At 46.4% G+C, this 23,348-nt stretch overlaps 1 protein-coding gene across 8 annotated transcripts in view; it reads right to left on the reverse strand.

Moving 5' to 3' along the window:
* Window positions 1-23,348, reverse strand: part of LOC143989238 (uncharacterized) — a 484,136-nt gene that overhangs the window by 85,234 nt on the left and 375,554 nt on the right. For 7 of the 8 annotated variants that reach the window (XM_077489308.1, XM_077489306.1, XM_077489304.1 and 4 more), the window contains one exon: window positions 13,695-13,853. The exons of the other annotated variant lie outside the window; for it this stretch is intronic. In XM_077489308.1, the coding sequence (XP_077345434.1) occupies window positions 13,695-13,853 (159 nt within the window). The remainder of the gene's footprint in view (window positions 1-13,694; window positions 13,854-23,348) is intronic. 8 annotated transcript variants of the gene reach the window in all.

Below are 23,348 nucleotides of genomic sequence, written 5' to 3' on the forward strand. Positions count from 1 at the left end.
TTTCTACTTTTTGTTATTAGAAAAATCCAATAAACTCAATTTTAGTCATACATTTAGGCCAAAATGTATTCAGCCACATGTCTTTGGTAAAAAAAAAGTCAATAACTGTATATTTATTGGTTTGCGCAAAAGTTATCACATCTACAAACTAAGGTACATTTTCTGGAATTTACGCAGCTTTTAGTTTATGACTGCCTATCTCATTTCTTGAGGTGCTAAAATGGCAGAGCAGTACAAAACCCCCCAAATGACCCCATTTTGGAAAGTAGACACCCTAAGGAAATTGATAAGAGGCATGTTGAGCCCATTGAATATTTTATTTTTTTGCCTCAAGCGATTGAATAATGACAAAAAAAAATTTTTTTTTGTTTTTTACACAAAGTTGTCACTAAATGATATATTGCTCACACATGCCATGGTTATATGTGGAATTGTACCCCAAAATACATTCTGCTGCTTCTCCTGAGTACGGGGATACCACATGTGATTGACTTTTTGGAAGCCTAGCCGCGTACGGGGCCCCGAAAGCCAAGCACCGCCTTCAGGATTTCTAAGGGCATACATTTGTAATTTCACTCCTCACTACCTATCATAGTTTTGAAGGCCATAAAATGCCAAGATGGCACAAAACACCCACAAATGACCCCATTTTAGAAAGTAGACACCCCAAGCTATTTGCTGAGATGCATGTTGAGTCCATGGAATATTTTATATTTTGCCACAAGTTGCGGGAAAATTACAAACTTTATTTATTTTTCACAAAGTTGTCACTAAATTATATATTGCTCACACATGCTATGGGCATTTGTGAAATTACACCCCAAAATAAATTCTGCTGCTTCTTCTGAGTACGCAGATACCACATGTGTGGGATTTTTTTGGGAGCCTAGCTGCGTTCGGGGCCCCGAAAGCCAAGAACCGCCTTCAGGCTTTCTAAGGGCGTAAATTTGTAATTTCACTCCTCACTACCTATCACAGTTTTGAAGGCCATAAAATGCCAAGATGACACAAAACACCCACAAATGACCTCATTTTAGAAAGTAGACAGCCCAAGCTATTTGCTGAGAGGCATGTTGAGTCCATGGAATATTTTATATTTTGCCACAAGTTGCGGGAAAATTACAAACTTTTATTTATTTTTTATTTTTTTCACAAAGTTGTCACTAAATGATATATTGCTCACACATGCTATGGGCATATGTGAAATTACACCCCAAAATAAATTTTGCTGCTTCTCCTGAGTACGGGGATACCACATGTGTGGGAATTTTTTTGGAGCCTAGCCACGTACGGGGCCCCGAAAACCAAGCACTGCCTTCAGGATTTCTAAGGGTGTAAATTTTTGATTTCACTCCTCACTACCTATTACAGTTTTGAAGGCCATAAAATGCCAAGATGGCACAAAACCCCCACAAATGACCCCATTTTAGAAAGTAGGCACCCCAAGCTATTTGCTGAGAGGCATGTTGAGTCCATGGAATATTTTATATTTTGCCACAAGTTGCGGGAATATTACAAACTTTTATTTATTTTTTATTTTTTTCACAAAGTTGTCACTAAATGATATATTGCTCACACATGCCATGGGCATATGTGAAATGACACCCCAAAATAAATTCTGCTGCTTCTCCTGAGTACGGGGATACCACATGTGTGGGACTTTTTGGGAGCCTAGCCGCGTACGGGGCCCCGAAATCCAAGAACCGCCTTCAGGATTTCTAAGGGTGTAAATTTTTGATTTCACTCCTCACTACCTATCGCACCCTAACCTAACCCCCCCCAAATGACCCCATTTTGGAAAGTAGACACCCCTAAATTTAGGGGTACACTAGTGAGACTCGCAGGTAAAAAAGCACCTAGGCTGTCAGCGACTGTATCAAAACGCTACAAAAAAAAACTGTTAGCAATCGCAGGGATCAGGCCTGACTCTGCGAACGCTGCAGTTCTGTGTGTTGTGTTTTGTAAGTGACAGTGATCGATCGATACTGCACTTGGGTGGGCTGGGCTGGGCTTGGCGGAGGGGCTAAACGCAGGTGCTAGCAGGTATCTGGGCTGATCCCGCTAACAATGCCTTTTGGGAATCCTAAACTGCTGGCGACGCTAATATAAATCTGATCAGATACTATATTACTAAGGGAGGTGTATGCTTTGCGCGTGGGTGTTAGCGGTACTGGCACTAACCTGACGCTGCCTGGGGTGACACAGACCTTATCTGACCCTCAAACTTATATCACCCGCCGGGTGATCAGGGGGTTAAACCTTTATTAGGTAATAAATGGCGGGTGCCCTGAAACTATAAAAAAATAACTAATCAACCAGCGTCACCTGTAACAGTTATATGGTGATCACTGGTGAAAGGGTTAACTAGGGGGCAATCAGGGGGCTTTATGCGGTAGTATATGGGGGTCCCTGGCGCTATAAAAAGCTGCGGCGAACCTAAATACCTACCTGCCTAACTAGCGTCACCTGTGACACTAATACAGCGATCAGAAAAACGATCGCTTATTAGGCTGGGTTCCCGCATGGCATGCCTCCCGGCAGCAGTTCACACTGCCCTATGCGAACTGCAGGGAGTGTCAGTGAAATGTTAATGACACCCCCAGATCAGTTCGCATATCGCAGTGCGATCTGCAAACTCGGACAGGAATCGGATCGCATGGTGTGAACACCCATGCGATCCGATTCTGCTGCGGACCAAAAAAAGGGTCCCGTGCGAGTTTGCGGCGGGTGCGATGCGAATTCAGCCATACTATCTGTATGGCTGAACACGCATCGCACAGAGATCGGATGTGATTTGCACTGCAGTGCGGTGCGAATCACATCCGTTCTCATAAACCGCTGCAATGTGAACCCAGCCTTAGTGACACTGGCGACGGGGGGTTATCACAGGGTTAAACCTTTATTGGGGGTTAGGGGGGTACCCTAGAGCTAAAGGGGGCTAACCCCAACTGCCCTAACAGTTATTGCAGTCACAAATGACACCAATGCAATAATAAAAAAATAAAAAATAAATGCAATTGGTGTCACTGTGACTGGGGGTGATTAGGGGGGTGATCGGGGGGTGAAGGGGGGGTGAAAGTGCGCCTGGCGTGTTCTACTGTATAGTGTAGTGTTGGTGCAACTCACCGATCCTCTCTCCTCGGTGCCGGAACGAAAAATACCCGACACGGAGGAGAGATTACATCACTTCCTCTACCTGTGTTTACATTACAGGAGAGGAAGTGATGTAATGCTGCCATTTCATTCGTCAGGAGCGATCGCGAGGGGGTGGCCATTAAAGAATGGCCGCCCCCTCATCCCGGATCGCTCCTGCACGGAATCCGACTGCCGCTGGCACCGGGGGGGGGGCCCGATCGGGCCCCCCACCTGCGGGAAGGCAGGGACGTATATGTACGCCCATATGCCTGCCCGTGCCATTCTGTCGACGTACATCGTCGTGCGGCGGTCGGCAAGTGGTTAAAGGAATATTTCACTTTTTTTTTCACTTTAAGCATCATTAAAATCAGTGCTCCCGAAAAAACGTCAGTTTTTAAAACTTTTTTTTTTGCATTGATACATGTCTCCTGGTGCAGGAGCCAGGTACCCAAACCCTTTTTAGGACAATAACTTGCAATTAGCCTTTAAAATTAGCACTTTTGATTTCGAACGTTCGAGTCCCATAGACTTTAATGGGGTTCTAAAGTTTGCGCAAATTTTCGGTCTGTTCGCAGGTTCTGGTGCGAACCGGCTCATCCCTGCTTGTAAACAAAAAGTGTCAGAATAGGCCTGGTCCTATGTGGATAGCACACTACAAATCCCATAGTCCATCTCAAGCAAGAGGATGGCTACATTACTACATAAAGTGGGACCATTGAGATTGAATGTAGCAGCCCTTTAACAAGAAGTCATTTTACAGCAAGATTTGGTGGAGACTGATAGCAATAGAAGGGACTTTTCTGAGTTAAAGTGGAGCTCCACCAAAAGGGGAAGCTCTGCTTGTTCGCACCTTCAAAACCAGGTACCCGCTCCCACTTCCGGGTAAGATCGCCGCGCAGCGTGTATGAAATTTCCAGCCCCTCCTTCTTCCCCCTGCTGCCTTCTGGGAGACACACATGTCCCAGAAGACAGCAGGACCATTCAGAAAGCACAGCACAACCCACGCATGCACAGTAGGAAACAGGCTATGAAGCCGCAATGCTTAATTTTCTTTTTCCCTTAGTGAAAATGCCAGTACCTGCACCCAAAGCCAATTGAGGAATCGGCCAGGGGTGCCGACATTGCGGGATCCCTGGACAGGTAAGTGTCCTTATATAAAAAGTTAGCAGCTACAGTATTTTTAGCTGCTGAGTTTTATTTTTTTAAATTTTTTTTATACAGGCTGGAACTCCGCATTATGTATAAACACTCCAATAGAATGTTTTTTTTTTTAACCAGAATTAATTGTCTTCTGAAATGTAGCTGACAATTTTTGGAAATCTCTATCCATACCTTTTCGTAACACACTATTCTTGGATGTAGCCAAACCCAGACTAAGCCCTTGTACACACGGTCGGACATTCCGACAACCAAATCCGTCGGATTTTGTCAGACAGATTTTGTCCGAAACTGTTGCATACACACGGTCGGACGAAGTTGTCAGAAAATCCGATCGTTCAGAACGTGATGACGTAATTTCGTTACGACGGGACTACCATCAGGCTAGTAGCCAATAGCTTTGATGTAGGAATTTGATCTGAGCATGCGTGGCACTTTGTCCGATCGGAATTCTCTACACATGATCGGAGTATGTCCAATCAGAGCATTTTGTCTGAAAATGTTACCAACAAGTTGGAAAACTTGGTCCGATGGAGACCACACACAGTCGGAATATCCGACAAAATGGTCCGATCGGACACATTCCGTCTGAATCTCCGACCGTGTGTACAAGGGCTAAGAGTTAAAGGAAAACCATAATGGTCTGGGGTTCCATTTTATTTCAATGTTCTTAAAGCATATATACTTTTAAACAAATGTATTTTCTTGGTTGTTTGTTGTAAGTAAACATTCAAACAGGGTGAAGGCATGACACTACAGAATGCAGTCATTGTATGCAGATGTTCTCTAATGAGAGAGTACAGGCAGAGACTGTTTGTTTTCAGATTGTCCCTCTCTAATTGCATCTCTATACTCTCACGTATGAACAGAGCAAGAAACATTTGAGGTCTGCTTGACTGGAGGTACTGAGCAGGATGTTGGTTCCTCAGGGTGGATGTGTTTGAGTGTGTGATAAGGAACGCCTTGCACGAAAAGTCATGCACCTACTTCACCTCATAGGGGGGCTTCATATATTCTCTACATCAGAGCAATAGACAAATGGTATTAAAAAACAATACCAGAGAACATGGAAGGTATAGCATGGGGCTGTGTTTGCCCTTCGTTGTGTGCACTGCAAAGGAATCTCAATAGGATGTACTGCATCCAGAAAGGCAAAGCAGGTCAAACACAGCCCCAGAACTTCCAACCACATCGCACCATTGAAGTAAATAAAAAAAGTAAAAGTAAACAGTTGATTTGGGTTTAATATTCAGCAGGAACACCAGATCCCTTCTATATGTGCTCTCAAAGGGGTCAGTCAGCTTTCTGGAGAACCTCTAGTCCACAGCCAGGTAGAAAAACCACAGCAGAGAAGGACAGAGGATGACCAGGGAACAGTCTAGAAATCTAATTTTCATATTAACTGCTTTCAAAAAAGGTAAAACAGCCTCCATAAATGTTCAACATTTTTGGAAGTCGTTTTCTGCACTCAGAACAAATAATAAACACAACATCAAATTGTAACCATTCTAATTATCTTTATTAAGTAGCAGCAGTTGTATTGCTGATAGGGATGAGCTTTGTGTTCGAGTCGAACATACGTTCCACTCGAACATCGGCTGTTCGCCCGTTCGGCAAATTCCGAACGTTATGGGCCGCTCGCACCAAATTCGTGTGGCGCTCACGGCCCACAATGCACTGCGATGGCGCAGTGCATTGCTGGCTCATGATTGGCCAAGCATGCACTGTGACCCCGCATGCTTGGCCAATCACAGCGCCAGCAGCGAGGAGAGCCATGATTGGCCACAGGCAGGATGCCTGTGGCCAATCATAGCTCAGGCTGTGTAGTACACGCCCCACACTATATAAGGCCGCCAGCGCGGCGGCCTTGTGTAGTGTGTTGGCGTCTGAAGCAGTTAGTGGGTGTTCTGTGTACCTTCAACACAGTATACACCGATCGTTATCGGCCGATTTTCGATCTTGCTCTTCTGTAGTGGTTGTTGTCTGCGTGCCCTGACCGCAGAATACACCGCTATATTCACCTCACCTATATAGCTAGTGATCTATCTTTTATAATAGAGCTTGCAGTCAGTAGTGTTAGGAGCTTGTGCGTGCTGTCTGCGTGCTCTGTACCCAGTACACACCGCTATATCCACCTACATAGCTCTTCTCTATTTGAGCCATCTGCAGGAGTTATTGGAAGTTGTGTGTGCCTCCAGCACAGCACAGTATACATCTGTATATACCCCTTTATCTCTGGTGTTCTATAATAAAGGCATCTGCAGGAGTTAGTGGGTGTTTTGTGCCTCCAGCACAATATACACCTGTATCTACCCTTTATTGCTGTTCTCTAATAGAGCCATCTGCAGGGCTTAGTGGGTGTTGTGTGACTCCATTACAGTATACCCCTTTATCTCTGGTGTTCTATAATAAAGGCATCTGCAGGAGTTAGTGGGTGTTGTGTGCCTCCAGCACAATATACACTACCCAACTGCTGTTTTGCCCAACTCCCTTCAGGCCATTACCATGTCTGGAAGGCCAGCAAGGAGAGGCAGACAGGCGCGAGCCGATAAAAGAGGGCAAGCAGGCTCTGTGTCTAGAGACAACAGTGCTGGTCGTGGACGCGGTGCATTGTCATCAGCACGTGGCCATGGAACACGCTTGTCCTTCTTTTCGGCAGCTGGACATGTTGAGCCGCAACATGCCAACAACTTGGTAGAGTGGATGACCAAGCCCTCTTCATCCTCCTCATCCTCTCTCACCCAGTCTCAGGGTACTAGCAAAGCAGCTGCCAACGCATCGTCTTCCCTCGTCTCAATGTCATCATCAGTGACTCCTTCCCTAGACCAACCACGTCCTCCTGAGGAGTCTCCTGAACTCTTTGAGCACAGTGTTGGGTACATGCTCCAGGAGGATGCCCAGTGTTTTGTAGGCTCTGATGATGACACTCAGCTAGAGGAAGGCAGTAGCGTGAATGCAGAGAGAGGGGATGCTCAAGAAGGACAGCAATCTGGCAGTCATGTTCCACAAGCTGCAGCATACTGCCAGGTTTGCTACAGCGATGAAGAGGGAGGGGATGATGAGGGCACTGACTCCACGTGGGTGCCTGGTAGGAGAGAGAAGGAGGAGGAGGCACATGTTCAACGAGGCAGGATGCCCTCCGGGGGCCAGCTTAGGGGCAGCACACCGACTGAATCACACCGCAGAGCTCCGCCTGTGCAGGGCGCTGCCTCTGCGCGTTATTCTAAAAGTTCTTTGGTGTGGGCCTTTTTTGAGACGAGTGCATCAGATCGCAACGCTGCTATTTGCAACATATGTCTCAAGCGTATCTCGCGTGGCCAAAACATCAGCCGTTTGGGCACCACATGCTTGACCAGACATATGTTGACCTGCCATGCAGCTCGTTGGCAAGCGTACCTCAAAGACCCACACCAAAGAACAAAGCGGACCTCTCCTTGCTCCTCATCAGCTGGCATCTCCAACCTCACTAGACCTTCAGTCCTCTCTGAAACCTGCTCTGAGAGGAATGAAGGTGTAGAATTAGGTGTGTCACAGCCAAGTGCTTCCGGGCACTCTGCTAGCAGTACACCCATGTCCGATTATAGCAGGCAAATGTCCCTGCCCCAGCTGCTGGACCGGCGAAAGAAGTTCACTCCCAGCCATCCACATGCCCAGCGGTTGAATGCTAGCTTGGCTAAATTGCTAGCACTTCAACTGCTGCCTTTTCAGTTGGTAGACTCGGCCCCCTTCCGTGAGTTTGTACAATGTGCGGTTCCTCAGTGGCAGGTCCCCACACACTTTTTCTCACGGATGGAGATTCTGGCTCTCTACCGGCATGTGGAAGGCAATGTCCTTGCCTCGCTGGACAGGGCGGTCAGCGGTAAGGTGCATATTACCGCTGACTCATGGTCCAGCAGGCATGGACAGGGACGTTACCTGTCTTTCACGGCCCATTGGGTCACTCTTCTGGCAGCTGGGAAGGATGCAGGACAAGGTGCAGTAGTGTTGGAGGTTGTTCCGCCACCACACCTCCAAAATGCTACTATTGGTTGACACACACCTCTCTCCTCCACCCCCTCCTCTTCTTCTTCCTCCATGGCCTCTTCCAGTGCTCTGTCCTCAGAACCAGCGGTGCTCCGTAGGCGTTCCAGGGGCTACGCAAGTACGCAGGCAAAACAATGCCATGCCGTGCTTGCGCTGGTTTGTTTGGGGGACAGGAGCCACACTGGGGCGGATGTTTTGTCAGCTTTGCAGGGGCAGGCCGAGAGGTGGTTGACGCCACGCCAGCTTAAGCCAGGAATGGTGGTTTGCGATAATGGCACCAACCTCCTCTCCGCCCTCCGACAGGGACAACTGACCCATGTGCCCTGTGTAGCTCACGTCCTTAACCTGGTGGTGCAGCGGTTCTTGGGCAGGTACCCGGGCTTACAGGATGTCCTGAATCAGGCCAGGAAAGTCTGTGTGCATTTCCGCCAATCATTTAATGCCTGTGCTCGGCTGGCTGAGCTCCAAAAGGAGTTGAACCTGCCCAAGAACCGCCTTATATGTGACATGCCCACCAGGTGGAACTCAACGTTGGCCATGCTGCAGCAGCTGCACATGCAGCAGGGGGCCATCAATGAGTACCTGTGTGACTACGGCACCAGGACAAGGTCAGGGGAGCTCGGTTTTTTCTCACCACGCCAGTGGGGCATGATCAGGGATGCATGCACTGTCCTGTCACCGTTTGAGGAGGCCACAAGGATGGTGAGCAGTGACAGTGCATTCATCAGTGACACTGTACCTCTTGTCCACCTCTTGGAGCATACGCTGCGTGGAATAATGGACAGGGCACTTGAGGCAAAACAGAGGCAGGAAGAGGAGGACTTCCTTGCCTCTCAAGGCCCCCTTTATCCAGACAGCGTTCCTGCTGTGCCACCCATCACACAGGAAGAGGATGAGGAGGAGGAAGAGGAGGAGGAGGATGATTGTGTCAGCATGGAGGGGGAGGCTGGCACTCAGCATCAGCAGCAGCAGCAGCAGTCTTGTAGGGATGATTTACAGTCCCAAGAAACCCGTGGACTTGTACGTGGCTGAGAGGAGGTAGCTGCGGATCATGTTGTCCTTAGTGACCCAGAGGACTCCGGACCGAATGCCTCAGCTAACCTACGCTGCATGGCCTCCCTGATCCTGCAAAGCCTGCGGAAGGATGCTCGTATTCTTCGGATCCAGGAGAGGGACCGTTACTGGCTGGCCACTCTCCTTGATCCACGGTACAAGGGTAAGGTTGCCGACCTTATCTTGCCATCGCAGAGGGAGCAGAGGATGAGACATCTCCAGGAGGCCTTGCAGAAAGGTCTGTGCAACGCGTTCCCAGAGACTGGGAGGTTACAAACTCCTGGTCCTGGACAACGTGTTGCTGAGGCATCGGTCAGAAGGAGCGGTGGAGAAGATGGCCGTCTGACTGATGCTTTCAGACAATTTTTTAGTCCGCAGCCCCAAGGTATGATCGGTTCCAGCACCCATCGCCAGCGTCTGATTTACATGGTGCAGGAATACCTAGGGGCAAGGTCAGACTTGGACACCTTTCCCACGGAAAATCCTCTGGCTTACTGGGTCTTGAGGATGGATCACTGGCCAGAGCTTGCACAGTATGCAATTGAGCTACTGGCCTGTCCTGCATCCAGCGTTCTTTCGGAACGCACCTTCAGTGCTGCTGGTGGCTTTGTTACCGATCACAGGGTGCGCCTGTCCACCGAATCAGTTGATCGACTGACCTTCATCAAGATGAAGCAGTCTTGGATAACCCACAGCTACCAAGCACCTGAAGCTGATGTAACCGAATAATTTTTTTTGAAATATCACATCCCTTCAAGACTGCCTATGCTGATGCTGAGTGACTGTCCTGTTATGTTGATTGTCTATCCTCTTCCTCCTTTTGAGCAATTCCAAAACTACAGCTCTTGTGGGATGTTGACGGTCTGTAGTGATCAGGACTGACCAAAATTGGTCCAAGGAAGGAAAACTGGCAAACTGGCAACAAGGTCCTGGGCTGCCAAGGGTGGACATGGACAATTTTTTACCCTCTGTTATAATGAACTTAGATTAGAACTTAGATGAATTTAGAACTAAGATTGTAAACCCAAGTGTGTTGGAATGTCTAGTCCTGAGTAAGATAGAACTTTTTTTTTAGATTACAGTTACCCAAAATATACAATTTACCCAACCTCAGCCTTACACAGTATGAAGGATATTGGACTAACAACACTTCTAACTACAGCAGCATGGCTCCTGAGTCATGGATGGTGGGGCCATGGTCCATTTTGGGATTAATACATAAACCTCTTGATGCTCTCCTTACTCGCATTAAACTCAATATGCTCTCACAAGACACACCAATCTCTTGGAAAGAGAGGGGGAAGATACTGAAGATATTGAAGATCTCAGGCCTAATATTTCTGTTAATGCCCTTAAGATCTTCTCCTGTCTTCCCTCAAGGATGCAGTCTCCAGCTTTTAGTCTGTGGTGTCAAATGAATAAATTTCACCTCCAAAGAGTTTGGACCCGCGTGGTTCATTGTTGCCATTCTCTATGCTCCAACCAAGCTATGGCATCCCCGGGTTGCAATTAGACATTGTCTTATTTCTACACTCCAACCCTACAGCACAATCGCAATCAGGCATTGATACTAGGGAAACCCTCTGAAAAAAACGTGAATTGTCCTGAGATTACAAGATCTTACAGGGGGCTACCTATACAGACAATTTTTTGGGCAAAAACCTTTTTACAGCTGCCAGCTGTCAGTTAAATGCCAGCACATGCCTCGCTCTGCATTCAATAAGGTTGGATCTGCATTCAATACAGCAACTCAAAGTGAAAATTGGAGGGAGATACATTTTAAAGTTACACATCAAGCACACCAGGTCTTTAAAGTCTAAGTTCACCTTTACAGAAAATTTGCAAGGTGAACTTACACTGAACCCCCTCCCCATCACACCTGGTTCTGCAGTACCTGAAGCCAGCAATCTCCCATTCGGACAGATCGGATCGCTGCTTTACCGGTCTGGGGATTTGAAATCCGCAACAAAGTTTGCGTGAGGATGGAAGCCCTGTCAGTGGTGACAACGTGCCACTGGAGGGCTTCATTTTAAGGCAAGTCTCTCATTAAGGCTAGTACGTGGTGCATACTAGCACATTATGACATTGCCTTGCAGGAGGAAAATTTTTTTTTGTTTTATCTAGCAGTTTATTACCGCTTTAATGTCATTCTAAAAAAAAAATTCACCCACAAGGCCCTCCTCTTGTCCTAAATGTCATTGAAAGTCCTAACCTTAAACCAGTGATGGTAATGCCCAATTATAGAAGCCCACTGAAAGGACTTATTTTCCTACATAAATAAATTAACTGGGTTCCCTATGCCCATCCATTCCATTCCATTTGTCTGCTGTATTATGTTCTGGAGTGTCTAGAGACCTCACTTGATAGGAGATCATCGGTTTATTGGGAGTGGAGAAAACCATGCTAACCTGATAGATTCAATCAGATTCTCCTAATCTAGAGGAGTTGAAGGCAATATTGTTCAAGTTGATGCCATTAGATAAAACAAAAACATAAGACATGCAACTCTGAAGCTTGGAGGGAGATCCATATTAAAGCTACAAATCAAGTCCACTAGGTCTTTAATGTCCTCCCTGAATTTCTTTATCCACTAGGTTCTCCTCTTGTTCTAAATGTCATAGGATGTCCTAACCTTTGAAGCCCACTGGCAAGACACTATTTGCTACATTATAAAATTAACTGGGTTCGCAAGTCCACTATGTCTATACATTTGTCTGCTGCATCACGTTTCAGAACATGTAGAGACCTGACTACTAGATAGGACATCATTGGGGTGGAGAAAACCATACTAAGCTGATAGATCCAACCAGATTCTCCCAATTTGGAGAAGATGAAGGCAATATTGTTTAGATTGATGAAAGTAGATAAAACAATAATTATAAGAAATCAATAACTCCACGCTAAAAAAGTTTTTCAAAAGTCGGTCCTGTTATTTGCAAGTGGAGTTGTCTGAGGACCAGCTCTGAGAAGTAATGGCCAGCCTCATATACACAACATGGTATAACAGAAACAAACCAAGGGTTACACTAGGATGACTAGAAATGTTCTCAAAAACAATATTTGCCCTCAAAACACATAGAGAGATTCCAACAATTATCCAGCATGGGGATTGCCAATCTCGTCTCTAGGTTTTCGTAACAGCAAGAGGTGATGTGTTTGCTCAGCAGTGTTTGCTGTTGTTAATTGTTGTTTTTTGTATATACAGCATAGTGCTCTTAGCTCACCATGCTTAGCCTATTTTCATTTTGAAAAGGTGAAAATATGAAACTTTTCTGTGATAAGCACTTGGTTATCATGAACTAGGACATGTTTTAATGGACTTACAGTATATCACTTTTAGTTATTGATTGAAGTACAAGAATTTCATTTTGAAATATATTAATTTGTTTTTTTTGTATTGAAATATTCATTGAGTGGTTATAGCACTTTGTTTATTAGTTTACCACTTAGGCACCTTTTATGAGTTTGACATGTAGGCAGGTGCAGTCTGTTGTCTCCACTGCATGTGGCGCTCAACTGCAACAGCAATGCAGAGGGAGAGGAATTTATGGGGAACAAGGTTCCTCTATGGTTTCCTGAGAAACTGGGAAGCAATCCGATTGGATGCTGGCCACCCATGTGATTCTGGCAGCCATCTTAGGTGTGGCAGAGGCTATTTAGGACCCTGGCCCCCCCCAGGTTTGGCGCGCTTTATGGAGTGAGTAGTGAAAGGTACCCTGTCTGTTAGAGACAGTGTTAGCGATAGGGAAAGGTTCCTGACGAGGAGGGAAAGCGTAGGGTCACATCTCTCTGGATACCTCCCTGCTTGGGAACTAGACAGCCAGGCTTCCTTCTGTCCCCTCTCAACAAACGCTGTCAGTTCGGCTGGAACCTGCTTCTTCACATGATTGGAAATTGTGAATGTGCCCGGCTGGGTAGTTGTCCCATTGTCTATTGTGAACTGTTGCTACATTACTTCAAGACAAGTTTTATATTGCATTTATATTGAATTATTGCCTTCGCACCAGGCTGCACGCCCACCTACAGACATATTTGTCCGGTCTTTGCACAGAGTATAAGAGTTTACAATTTAAATCATATATTGACTCCTTGTGGGATTTCTGGGAATAATATTGCACAGCACTATTAGCACTTTTTTGACGGTAGAGCAGCTTAATTTTCCTTATATGCACCTGCTTTAAAAAATAGATAGATAGATAGATTGATAGATAGATAGATAGATAGATAGATAGATAGATAGATAGATAGATAGATAGATAGATAGATAGATAGATAGATAGATAGACCTCCAAAGCCTATGGTGTTGATTGGCAGATGTAACTTACATGGTAAGGGATCGGTACACTCCTGACGGCACTTTCGTGTGCAGCACTTTTGCTTTCCAAGACAGTCATCATCGCTCATACACAGTGGTTTTGGTCGCGGTGATGATGGGGAAATGCCACATGATGTAGCAGGAGCTGGGCATGTTCCAGGTTTTACTGCTGCAATACAAAACACTGCCTGATTAAATACTACCTTACCCCAGGATTTCCAGATCTACAGGAAACTGCAAGGATGGAAACAGGATACAGAAAATAAAGCTCTTCATGTAGACAAATATTGGACCAGGAAGTCCCAGAGCAAAATAAATTAATTAAAAAAAAGCGGAGCGACAACATGACAGGATGAATAGTAGGACAGCAGGGAAGAGGTTAAAGAAAGTTAGGTCAGTGGTGTGGCCTGCAGTGGTATGTGGCTGGAAGGGGTCACAGGACGTTTAAGGGGGAGTGGTGTGGTGTGAGGGTCCAGTCGGGGGTTCAGATGCGGGCCTGCAGGATCTCTTAGTGGGTTTGCAGAATTCGGCCAACTGGTTTGAGCCAGGTGGTGGAGCAAGGGCAATGCTGGCGATGGCGTGGGTGCCGTTGCAGAGTTGTGAGGTAAATACGCTGGAATCCTCCCCTCTGGCAGGATTGCCCGGTGGCTCGGGGGCCAACCAGCAGCTGTGGCTGCACGGGGGGGGGGGGATGCGGGTATTGTTCAGGACTTGGGAACCCCTGAGAGTGTTGTGTCGACGGACAAGCAGGAGACGATGGAGGACAGCGGTAAAAAGGTGGATTTTGTTCACTTGGCCAATTCCACGAAGTGTGAGGTCTATGTTTGTTTTGAGGGCCCTTTGGGTTCTCATCTTAAACCGGATGTAAAGGAGAAAATTTGGATGGATGAGTATGTGGAGATTTGGGGTGGCGGCTCCTGTGAGCAGAACCACGTACAGGTACGTCATTCTGCATTTCCAGGTCTGAGGGAGGCATGCCGCCGGTGACCAGCTCCCGTTGTGATTGGAGAGAGCAGAGCCAATCAGCGGGTCCAATGACCGCCGGCCACCAGCGATCGCGGGCATGAGAACCAGAATGGGGATGTGTGTGTAAACACACACATTCCCGTTCTGACAGGAGAGGAGAGACAGATAGTCTTCCTATTAAGTAGGAACTGTAGGATCTGTCTCCTCCCCCAGTGAGTCACATCCCCATACAGTTAGAAACACTCCCTAGGACACACATTTAACCGCTTGATCGCCCCCTAGTGTAAGGTGACCAGATTTTTAAAATTAAATCCGGGGACTTTTTTTTTTTATTGCCAAATGGTAAACTATTTTTTATAAGCATATTTTTCTCAAATGATATATGCAGTGTATGTTGTTTGTGTTTATGGAATTATTTTATGTAAATGTCTTCAGGCCCCCTGTGTTCAGTGGGAGCCAGGTGACAGTAAGCGGACTATTTCTTCATTTCAAGGCGTTCACGGTGTATTCATTATGAAGAGGCCGGGCTTCAACGGTGTAGCGCGCTGCTGTGGATTAACCTGACTAAACCTAAAAATGAAGAAATAGTCCGCTTACTGTCCCCCGACCCCCTCTGAGAACAGGGGATCCGGAGACATTTGTTTTGTAAAAAGCTACACCAATAAGCTGAGGGGATTAGTTTATTGGTGGGCAGGATTTGGGAGTCCTTGACCACTCTACCTCCGGGCCACCCTGCTGAGAGGACAGATCCGGAGACAGACGGGCTCAGGGGGCAGCGCCCTCAATCCGGGGACTGTCCCCGGAAACCGGGCATGTCTGGTCACCCTACCCTAGTGTAATCACACTAGTAATGCTGCTGCATTGCTTCAAGACAAGTTTTATATTGCATTTATATTGAATTATTGCCTCCGCATTACGTTGCACACCCACCTACAGACATATTTGTCTGGTCTTTGCACAGAGTATATGAGTTTACAATTTAAATCGTATATTGACTCTTTGTGGGATTTCTGGGAAGAAAATTGCACAGCACTATTAGCACTTTTTCTTCTTTAAATAGACCGCTATTGGCCTTTCAGAGATCTCTCTGTAAAAACCCACATAACAGATGTAATGTCATCTTGATGCTCAATAGTGATGGACGAACGTCCGACGGGACGTTTCACGAAAGCGAACTGCGAACGTGACCAAAAGTTCGCGAACAGCAGGGTTCCCCATTGAAGTTAATGGTAAGCGAACCTTAAAAACCTCCAGGTCATATTTTCATCCACAAAATACTTACTAGCTGTGCACACATAGTCCCACAACATGGACATTGACATAACAAAAGTATTAAGTGAATCTGGCATCGACAACGACAAGCATTCTTTTTTTTATCTGTGAAATTTTGACAATTCAGGAGCGTATGAAGGCCATGGAGGAGAGGCAAGGTCAGGGCAGGCTGTGAAGGGGGTGCAAGAGATGATCAGTGCCACAGTCAGGGCAGCGCAGTCCTGTGCCAGTGTCCCAGTGTGCCAACCTGTGCTTGAGCCCCTCCCTCTGCCCGGCCCTTACCCCCCACCTATGCAGGGCTCCACTGCGGTGGTCCTGAGGTGCCAGTCCAGTGCTGATCCTCAGCCATGGTGCTGACACTGCCCGCTCACTGCCCCCTCACTGTCTGAAACCAGCACCGCAATAGAGACTGAGCACTGACACCAGCACCGTGATAGAGACTGAGCACTGACACCAGCACTGAGATAGAGAGCACTGACACCAGCACTGCGATAGAAAGCACTGACACCAGCGCCAAGATAAAGAGCACTGACACCAGCACCATGATAGAGAGCACTGACACCAGCACCGTGATATAGAGCACTGACACCAGCACAGAGATAGAGAGCACTGACACCAGCACCAAGATAGAGAGCACTGACACCAGCACCGTGATAGAGAGCACTGACACCAGCACTGATACCAGCACTGATACCAGCAACTCGCTGCGGGACCCAAAAATATGACACAGCTCAACCTCTTCAAACAGGAGGGTATGGGCATATAGTATGGTGTGCGTTTTTTGTACAAGGAAGTGAGCCAAAGGTAGAAAAAAGGTCCGTGTGCTAGATTAAATAAATTGTTTATAGAGTTATGCATATACATGGTCTACTGGTCACATGTGTTGAATTCCTCGCTCCTTGCTGGATCCGGATGAGACCTGTCGATGGGTCGGCTGAAAGAATGATCTCATATCAGAAGTCACCAACACATCTTCAAACCACCCTCTTCTTGCAGGCGCTGTTGGATTGGTACCTGCAACTCTTTCTCTGGGAGCGGTAATTCCTCCTGCAAAAGCAGAATGCAGCATTTCTCGAAGCAAGGCCTGTAAGTGCTCCATTCTGACAGCCCTCTGTGATGGTGCTAACATTTCCGCCATTTTGTGTTTGTACCGGGGGTCTAAGTACAGTGCCACCCAGTACTGGTCCTTGACCTTTATGCTTTTTATATGGGGGTCCCTGTTAAAACACTGGAGCATGAAGGCCCCCATTTGCACTAAACTGGAAGCGGTGTGGTGGCCTGGCTCCTGCTCATCATCCAGGATAATGTTGTCCTCCTCATTCTCCTCTCCCCATCCACGGACAACAACAGGGATCCCAGAAAGGTTTAAAGCATTCTCTTCTTGCTCCTCCTCATTTGCCCCGGCACCATCCTCCTCTGACTCCTCTTCAGACTCCTGTTGTTGACTTGTCTCAGATAGAGTAGCCCCCCCGGGAATTCATCCAGCATTGCAACTTCCTCATCTTCCTGCTCCTGCTCCTCCACGGCTTGATCAATGACACAACGCAATGCACACTCCATAAAGAAGGCATAAGGTACGATGTCACTGATGGCGCCATGGCTGTGACTGACCAGTTTGGTGATCTCATCAAATGGGTGCAGAAGCCTGCATGCATCGCGCATGAGAAGCCACTGGCGCGGTGAAAAAAAAAAAACAGAACCTGTTCTGCCTCAAAGTTCGTACAGGTAGTCATTAACTGCACTTTTCTGCTGGAGCAGCCTATCCACCATATAGAAGGTTGAGGTCCATCGCGTCGGGCAATCGCAAATAAGAAGTCTGACCTTCAGATTGTGTCGCCGCTGAATGTCAGCAAGGCGAGCCATGGCCGCGTAAGATCTTCTGAAATGGGCCGAGATTTTCCTTGCCGGCTGCAAGATATCCTGGACCCCAGGGTATTTGACAACGAATCACTGCACGACCAAGTTTAAGACATGTGCCATGCATGGCACGTGTGTAATTTTGCCCTGTTTCAATGCGTTAAGCAGATTGGCACCGTTGTCACACACCACTTTACCAACTGTCAAATTGAGCGGTGTTAGCCACAGATCTGCCTGTGAACACAAAGCTGAAAGGAGTGCAGGGCCAGTGTTGCTCTTGGCTTCCAGGCACAACAGATGCAGCACAGCATGGCAACGTCTCACCTGGCATGTTGAATAGGTTCTGGGGATCTTGGGTGGCACAGCTGAAGAGACGCTAGCAGCGGAAAAGGAGGAGTCAGCCGAGGAGGAGAGGGAGGATGGAGTAGGAGGAGGAGAAGAAGAGCCAGGCCTGCATGCAATCCGTGGCGGTAAAACCAAATCTATGCAGGTGCCACGGGTTACATGCTTGATGGCCGTCAGAAGGTTCACCCAGTGGGCAGTAAAAGTTATATACCTTCCCTGCCCTTGTTTGCTAGACCACGTGTCTGTGGTCAGATGTATCTTGGCACCGACACTGTGTGCCAGAGATACATTCACTTGCCGCTGAACATGGCCATATAGCTCTGGGTTGCCCTTATATACTTCCTTCCTGGGACCTTCCATTGTGGTGTTCCAATGGCCACAAATTTTCGAAAGGCCTCCAAGTCCACCAGTTTATATGGCAGTAGTTGGCGGGCTATCAGTTCTGACAAGCTAGCGGCCAACCGTTGGGCAAGAGGGTTATCCGGTGTCATCATTTTTTTTACGCTCAAACATTTGGCCCATGGAATCCTGCCTTTTTCCAGAAAAATGTGAGGACGGCATGATGGAAGGGGGAATGGAGGACAATTGTGAGGAGAGAGGAGAAGGAGAAGATGAGGCTGGACGGTGAGAGCCTGGAGTGTTGCTTTGTGGGTTTCCGTTGCTCCCACTGGGCTCGGTGATGGCAGCTCATGTGCCTTCTTAAGGCGGTCGTCCCTAGGTGTGTGAGTGTTGGGCTTACCGCGACTTATGCATTGACTGCAAAGGCTGCAGATGGCAACACTATTGTCATCAGCGGACACGTTAAAAAAAGCCCACACTGCGGAGCCATGTATCGGCGTCCTGGGAGCGCCAGATGTGACCGTACATGGTTGATGCCTCGCTCCTGATACATTAGCAGTCTGGTTTGTCCCCCCTGTGCAATCTAAGTTCAGCCTGCTTCTCCTTCCTATCTGCTTTTCCATATCTCCCTCTGAACACCCCTCCTCTTCCTCTCTTGTGGGCACCCATGTGACATCACTAGACATGTCATCATCGGTGTCACCTTCCCCACCGCTATAATTAGAGATCTCGGAGTAGGCAGCAACACCGGGGGACCAACCTCCTCCTTGGGCTGATCTGGGTACTGTCGTCAGACTGCTGAGTGGTGGTTGTTGCTACCTCCTCTTCCTGATCCAATGCCAATAATGGCTGCACATCGGCAATGTCTTGTGATGGATTGGAAAATAATTTCTGTGACACAAGCGGAGGGTATATGGTGGTGGTGTTGGTGGTAGTGTCTTTGGGGGTGCACACAGCAGAGAGTGAAGAAGAGGGTGCAGATCAAGAGGCTGAGGAGGGTGCAGAAGAGTAAGGCTGAGTGAGCCACTCAACCAAGTCTGGTGCGTCCTTTGACGTAATCCTGCCCTACCCCTACCACCCCTGCGGAAGGGCCTGCCTCTTCCTCTGCCTGTCATTTTTTAAATGATCCTGTGACAAAAGTCTCTAGAGAAGTGCAGTATATTTGGAAGAAGGTATAAAACACCCCGCTTCAATCTGTCGTTTTGGGGGGCCACTGGTCTATCACACCAGATATAATACTTTTTCTAATTGCATTTGTCACTCTTTGTAGTATCGCTGCAGAACCACTCAGCAGTCACAATGCTGCACAGTGGAAATGCACTATACTATGTTTTCTATATTTGCAAGTATTTTATACGTGTATTACACCCCTATATGCTGCACACCAAATAGTACACCAATATCAGTCCTTAAAAGGACCTTTGTGGACCTAATAGTAGCTAGCTAGTAGCTAGTGAATTGCACACTGTTCCTGCTCCAAACACCAAACTGTCCCTCCCTACACTGAGAAACGACAGCTGCAGAATTGGTCAGCAGCACTGCATGCAGTGCACTATAATATGCTTTCTATATTTAAAAGAAAGTATATTATACGTGTACAACCCTATATACTGTATACCTATACCAGTCCTTAAAAGGACCTTTGTGGACCTAGTAGCTAGTGAATTGCAGACTGTCCCTGCTCCAAACACCAAACTGTCCCTCAGTCCCTACACTGATAAAAGACAGCTGCAGAATTGGTCAGCACTCAGCAGCACAGCAGTGAAGTATAATATGCTTTCTATATTTGAAAGAAAGTATATTATATGTGTACAACCCTATATACTGTACACCTATACCAGTCCTTAAAAGGACCTTTGTGGACCTAGTAGCTAGTGATTTGCAGACTGTCCCTGCTCCAAACACCAAACTTTCCCTGGATGGGTGAGTATGTGGAGATTTGGGGCGGCGGCTCTTGTGAGCAGAATCCGTACAAGTAAATAATTCTGCATTTACAGGTCTGGGGGAGGCACGCCACCAGTGACACAGCGGGGCCAATTAGCAGGTCACCGCTGGCCACCCAAGAAACAGAATGGGGATGTGTGTGTAAACACACACATCCCCGTTCTTTTTTTATATATTCTTTATTTTTATTTTGACAACTTTTACATATACATTTGTGCATTTAATACAGGGAGGCAATTTTACAATTTGTTACATAGTCTCCTTTTCCCCCCTCTTCTTACAAAATACAATATAAGCCTTTTCTCTCTGTGCCCATCTACTATAATACAGCCGCTCCTCCATCCCTGGCAAAAAATATTTTGTGTCTAGTAGTGACATTAATGGGGAGTTACATGTCCAATTATGTATCTTATTTATTTTATCCCATATTCTAAGTGTATATTTTGTTATTTTACCGGTGCTTGTTCCTAGGTTCCACGCCTGAGCAGGTATCCAAACCATTTTTGCCAATTCTGTCCCACTTAATCTGGATTCCAGCCCCGCCCAACTCTTCTCCTTTGAGTAATGTATCCAGTCTGCTATCCTAGATATTACTATAGCTTCATGGTATTTTTTGAAATCTGGGAGTGCAACTCCTCCTCTTTCCTTTAGTAAGACCTTATACGCAATGCGCGCTTTTTTTGGGGACCATATAAATGAAAGGACCATGGATTTTAGTTTTCTAAAGAAGCTTCCCGGGGGTGATATGGGGATCATTTGGAATGTGTAGAGTACCATGGGCAGTATAAACATTTTTATTACGTTTACTCTGCCCATCCAAGATATTGCTTTATACTTTATACTTTTCATTTGCATTTTAATTTTGTTTAGCAGAGGTATATAGTTGGCTTCATATAAATTAGCCCCTTGTGCCGTAAGTTTTATCCCCAGATAACTCAATTCCCCTCCACTCCACCTAAAAGGTAAGCTAGGGGACAGATCTCTCTGTTCTGATTCGCACATGTTCAGATTTAGTATTTCTGTCTTGGATAAATTTATTTTAAAATTTGAGAGTCGCCCATACCGATCCATTTCTTTAAGTGCCGACGGAATCGAGATTCTGGGGTTTGTAATGTAAAGCAGCAGGTCGTCGGCGAAAGCCGAGACCTTATACTCTCTACCTCCCACCTCGACTCCCCGCAAATCCCGATTGCCTCGAATCGCTGCAAGGAGCGGCTACAAGGCAATCACAAAGAGAATCGGCGATAAGGGGCATCCCACACATCCCCGTTCTGACAGGAGAGGAGAGACTGATTTTCTGTTCCTACTAAGTAGAAACAGCTATCTGTCTCCTCCCCCAGTGAATCACATCCCCATATAGTTAGAAACGCTCCCTAGGACACACATTTAACCGTTTGATCGCCCCCTAGTGTAAGGTGACCGGATTTTTTAAATGAAATCCAAGGACTTTTTTTTTATTACCAAATGGTAAACTATTTTATATGCATATTTTCCTCAAATGATATATGCAGTGTATGTGGTATGTGTTTATGGAATTATTGTATGTAAATTTCGCAGGCCCTCCTGTGTTCAGTGGGTGCCAGGTGACAGTAAGTGGACTATTGCTTTATTTTTAGGTTAAGGCGTTCATGGTGTATTCATATTGAAGAGGCCGGGCTTCAACTGTGTAGCGCGCTGCTGTGGATTAATAGTCCGCTTACTGTCCCCCGACCCCCTCTGAGAACAGGGGGTCCAGAGACGTTTGTTTTGTAAAAAGCTACACCAATAAGCTAAGGGGATTAGTTTATCGGTGGACAGGATTTGGGAGTCCTAGACCACTCTACCTCCGGGCCACCCTACTGAGAGGACAGATTCGGGGACAGATGGGCTCAGGGGACAGCGCCCTCAATCCGGGGACTGTCCCCGGAAACCGGGCATGTCTGGTCGCCCTACCCTAGTGTAATCACACTAGTAATGTTGCCGCATTGCTTCAAGACAGGTTTTATATTGCATTTATATTGAATTATTGCCTCCGCACCATGCTGCATGCCCACCTACAGACATATTTGTCTGGTCTTTGCACAGAGTATATGAGTTTAAAATTTAAATCATATATTGACTCTTTGTGGGATTTCTGGGAATAATATTGCACAGCACTATTAGCACTTTTTTTTCTTTAAATAAACCTCTATTGGCCTCTCAGAGATATCTCTGTAAAAACCTACATAACAGCTGTAATTTCACCTTGATGCTCAACACAATAAGGACACATCTGCTTTAAAAAATAGATAGATAGATCAAAAATAGATAAATAGGGGCGTGGCTTGCGCGTTAAAGAAGATGGCTGCTTAAGCCTAGAGCTCTCCACAGCCGGCCGTTTAACAGCAAAAAACAGGCAGGTATTCTCCTCTAAAAACATACCTAAATACTCTGCCGTACTCCTGGGACAGTAGGGGCAATAATGTCTCGCAAAAGAGGACAAGAAAGGGGACCAAAAAAGCTGTCATCATTTACATTTAAACAGAGCGGTGAGCTGACTAAAATCCAAGATAGCGCCGTTGGAGCTGTGAGGAAAAATAATAAAACTCACACAAACCTTTCTGATAGCCATCCACCTGAAATGGATGAGGAATTATCATCCTCATATTCTAATGGCTCTTCTCATATATCCCCAACATCCCAGGGACCCGCAAAATTATGGATGAAGCTGGATTCATCTTGCCAGGCAGCTGATACTGTGAACACAGCTCTGCATAGTGTTAATGCTTTGTCCTCATTACAGACATCTATAACTGCTTTCCCAACATCAGGTCAGCCAGTACTAGATACCACAATGAAAGAAATGCTTGTGTCATTACAATCATCTATTATATCTAATCTATCCTCCATGATTCATAAATTCTCTCTTGATATGAAACATATGGATGGTAGACTGCAATACGTTGAAAACAAAATGGAGGAA

Source organism: Lithobates pipiens, unplaced genomic scaffold (genome assembly GCF_037356315.1).
Source record: "Lithobates pipiens isolate NorthernLeopardFrog02 unplaced genomic scaffold, aLitPip1_a1.2 Scaffold_18, whole genome shotgun sequence".
Classification (NCBI taxonomy): Eukaryota; Metazoa; Chordata; class Amphibia; order Anura; family Ranidae; genus Lithobates; species Lithobates pipiens.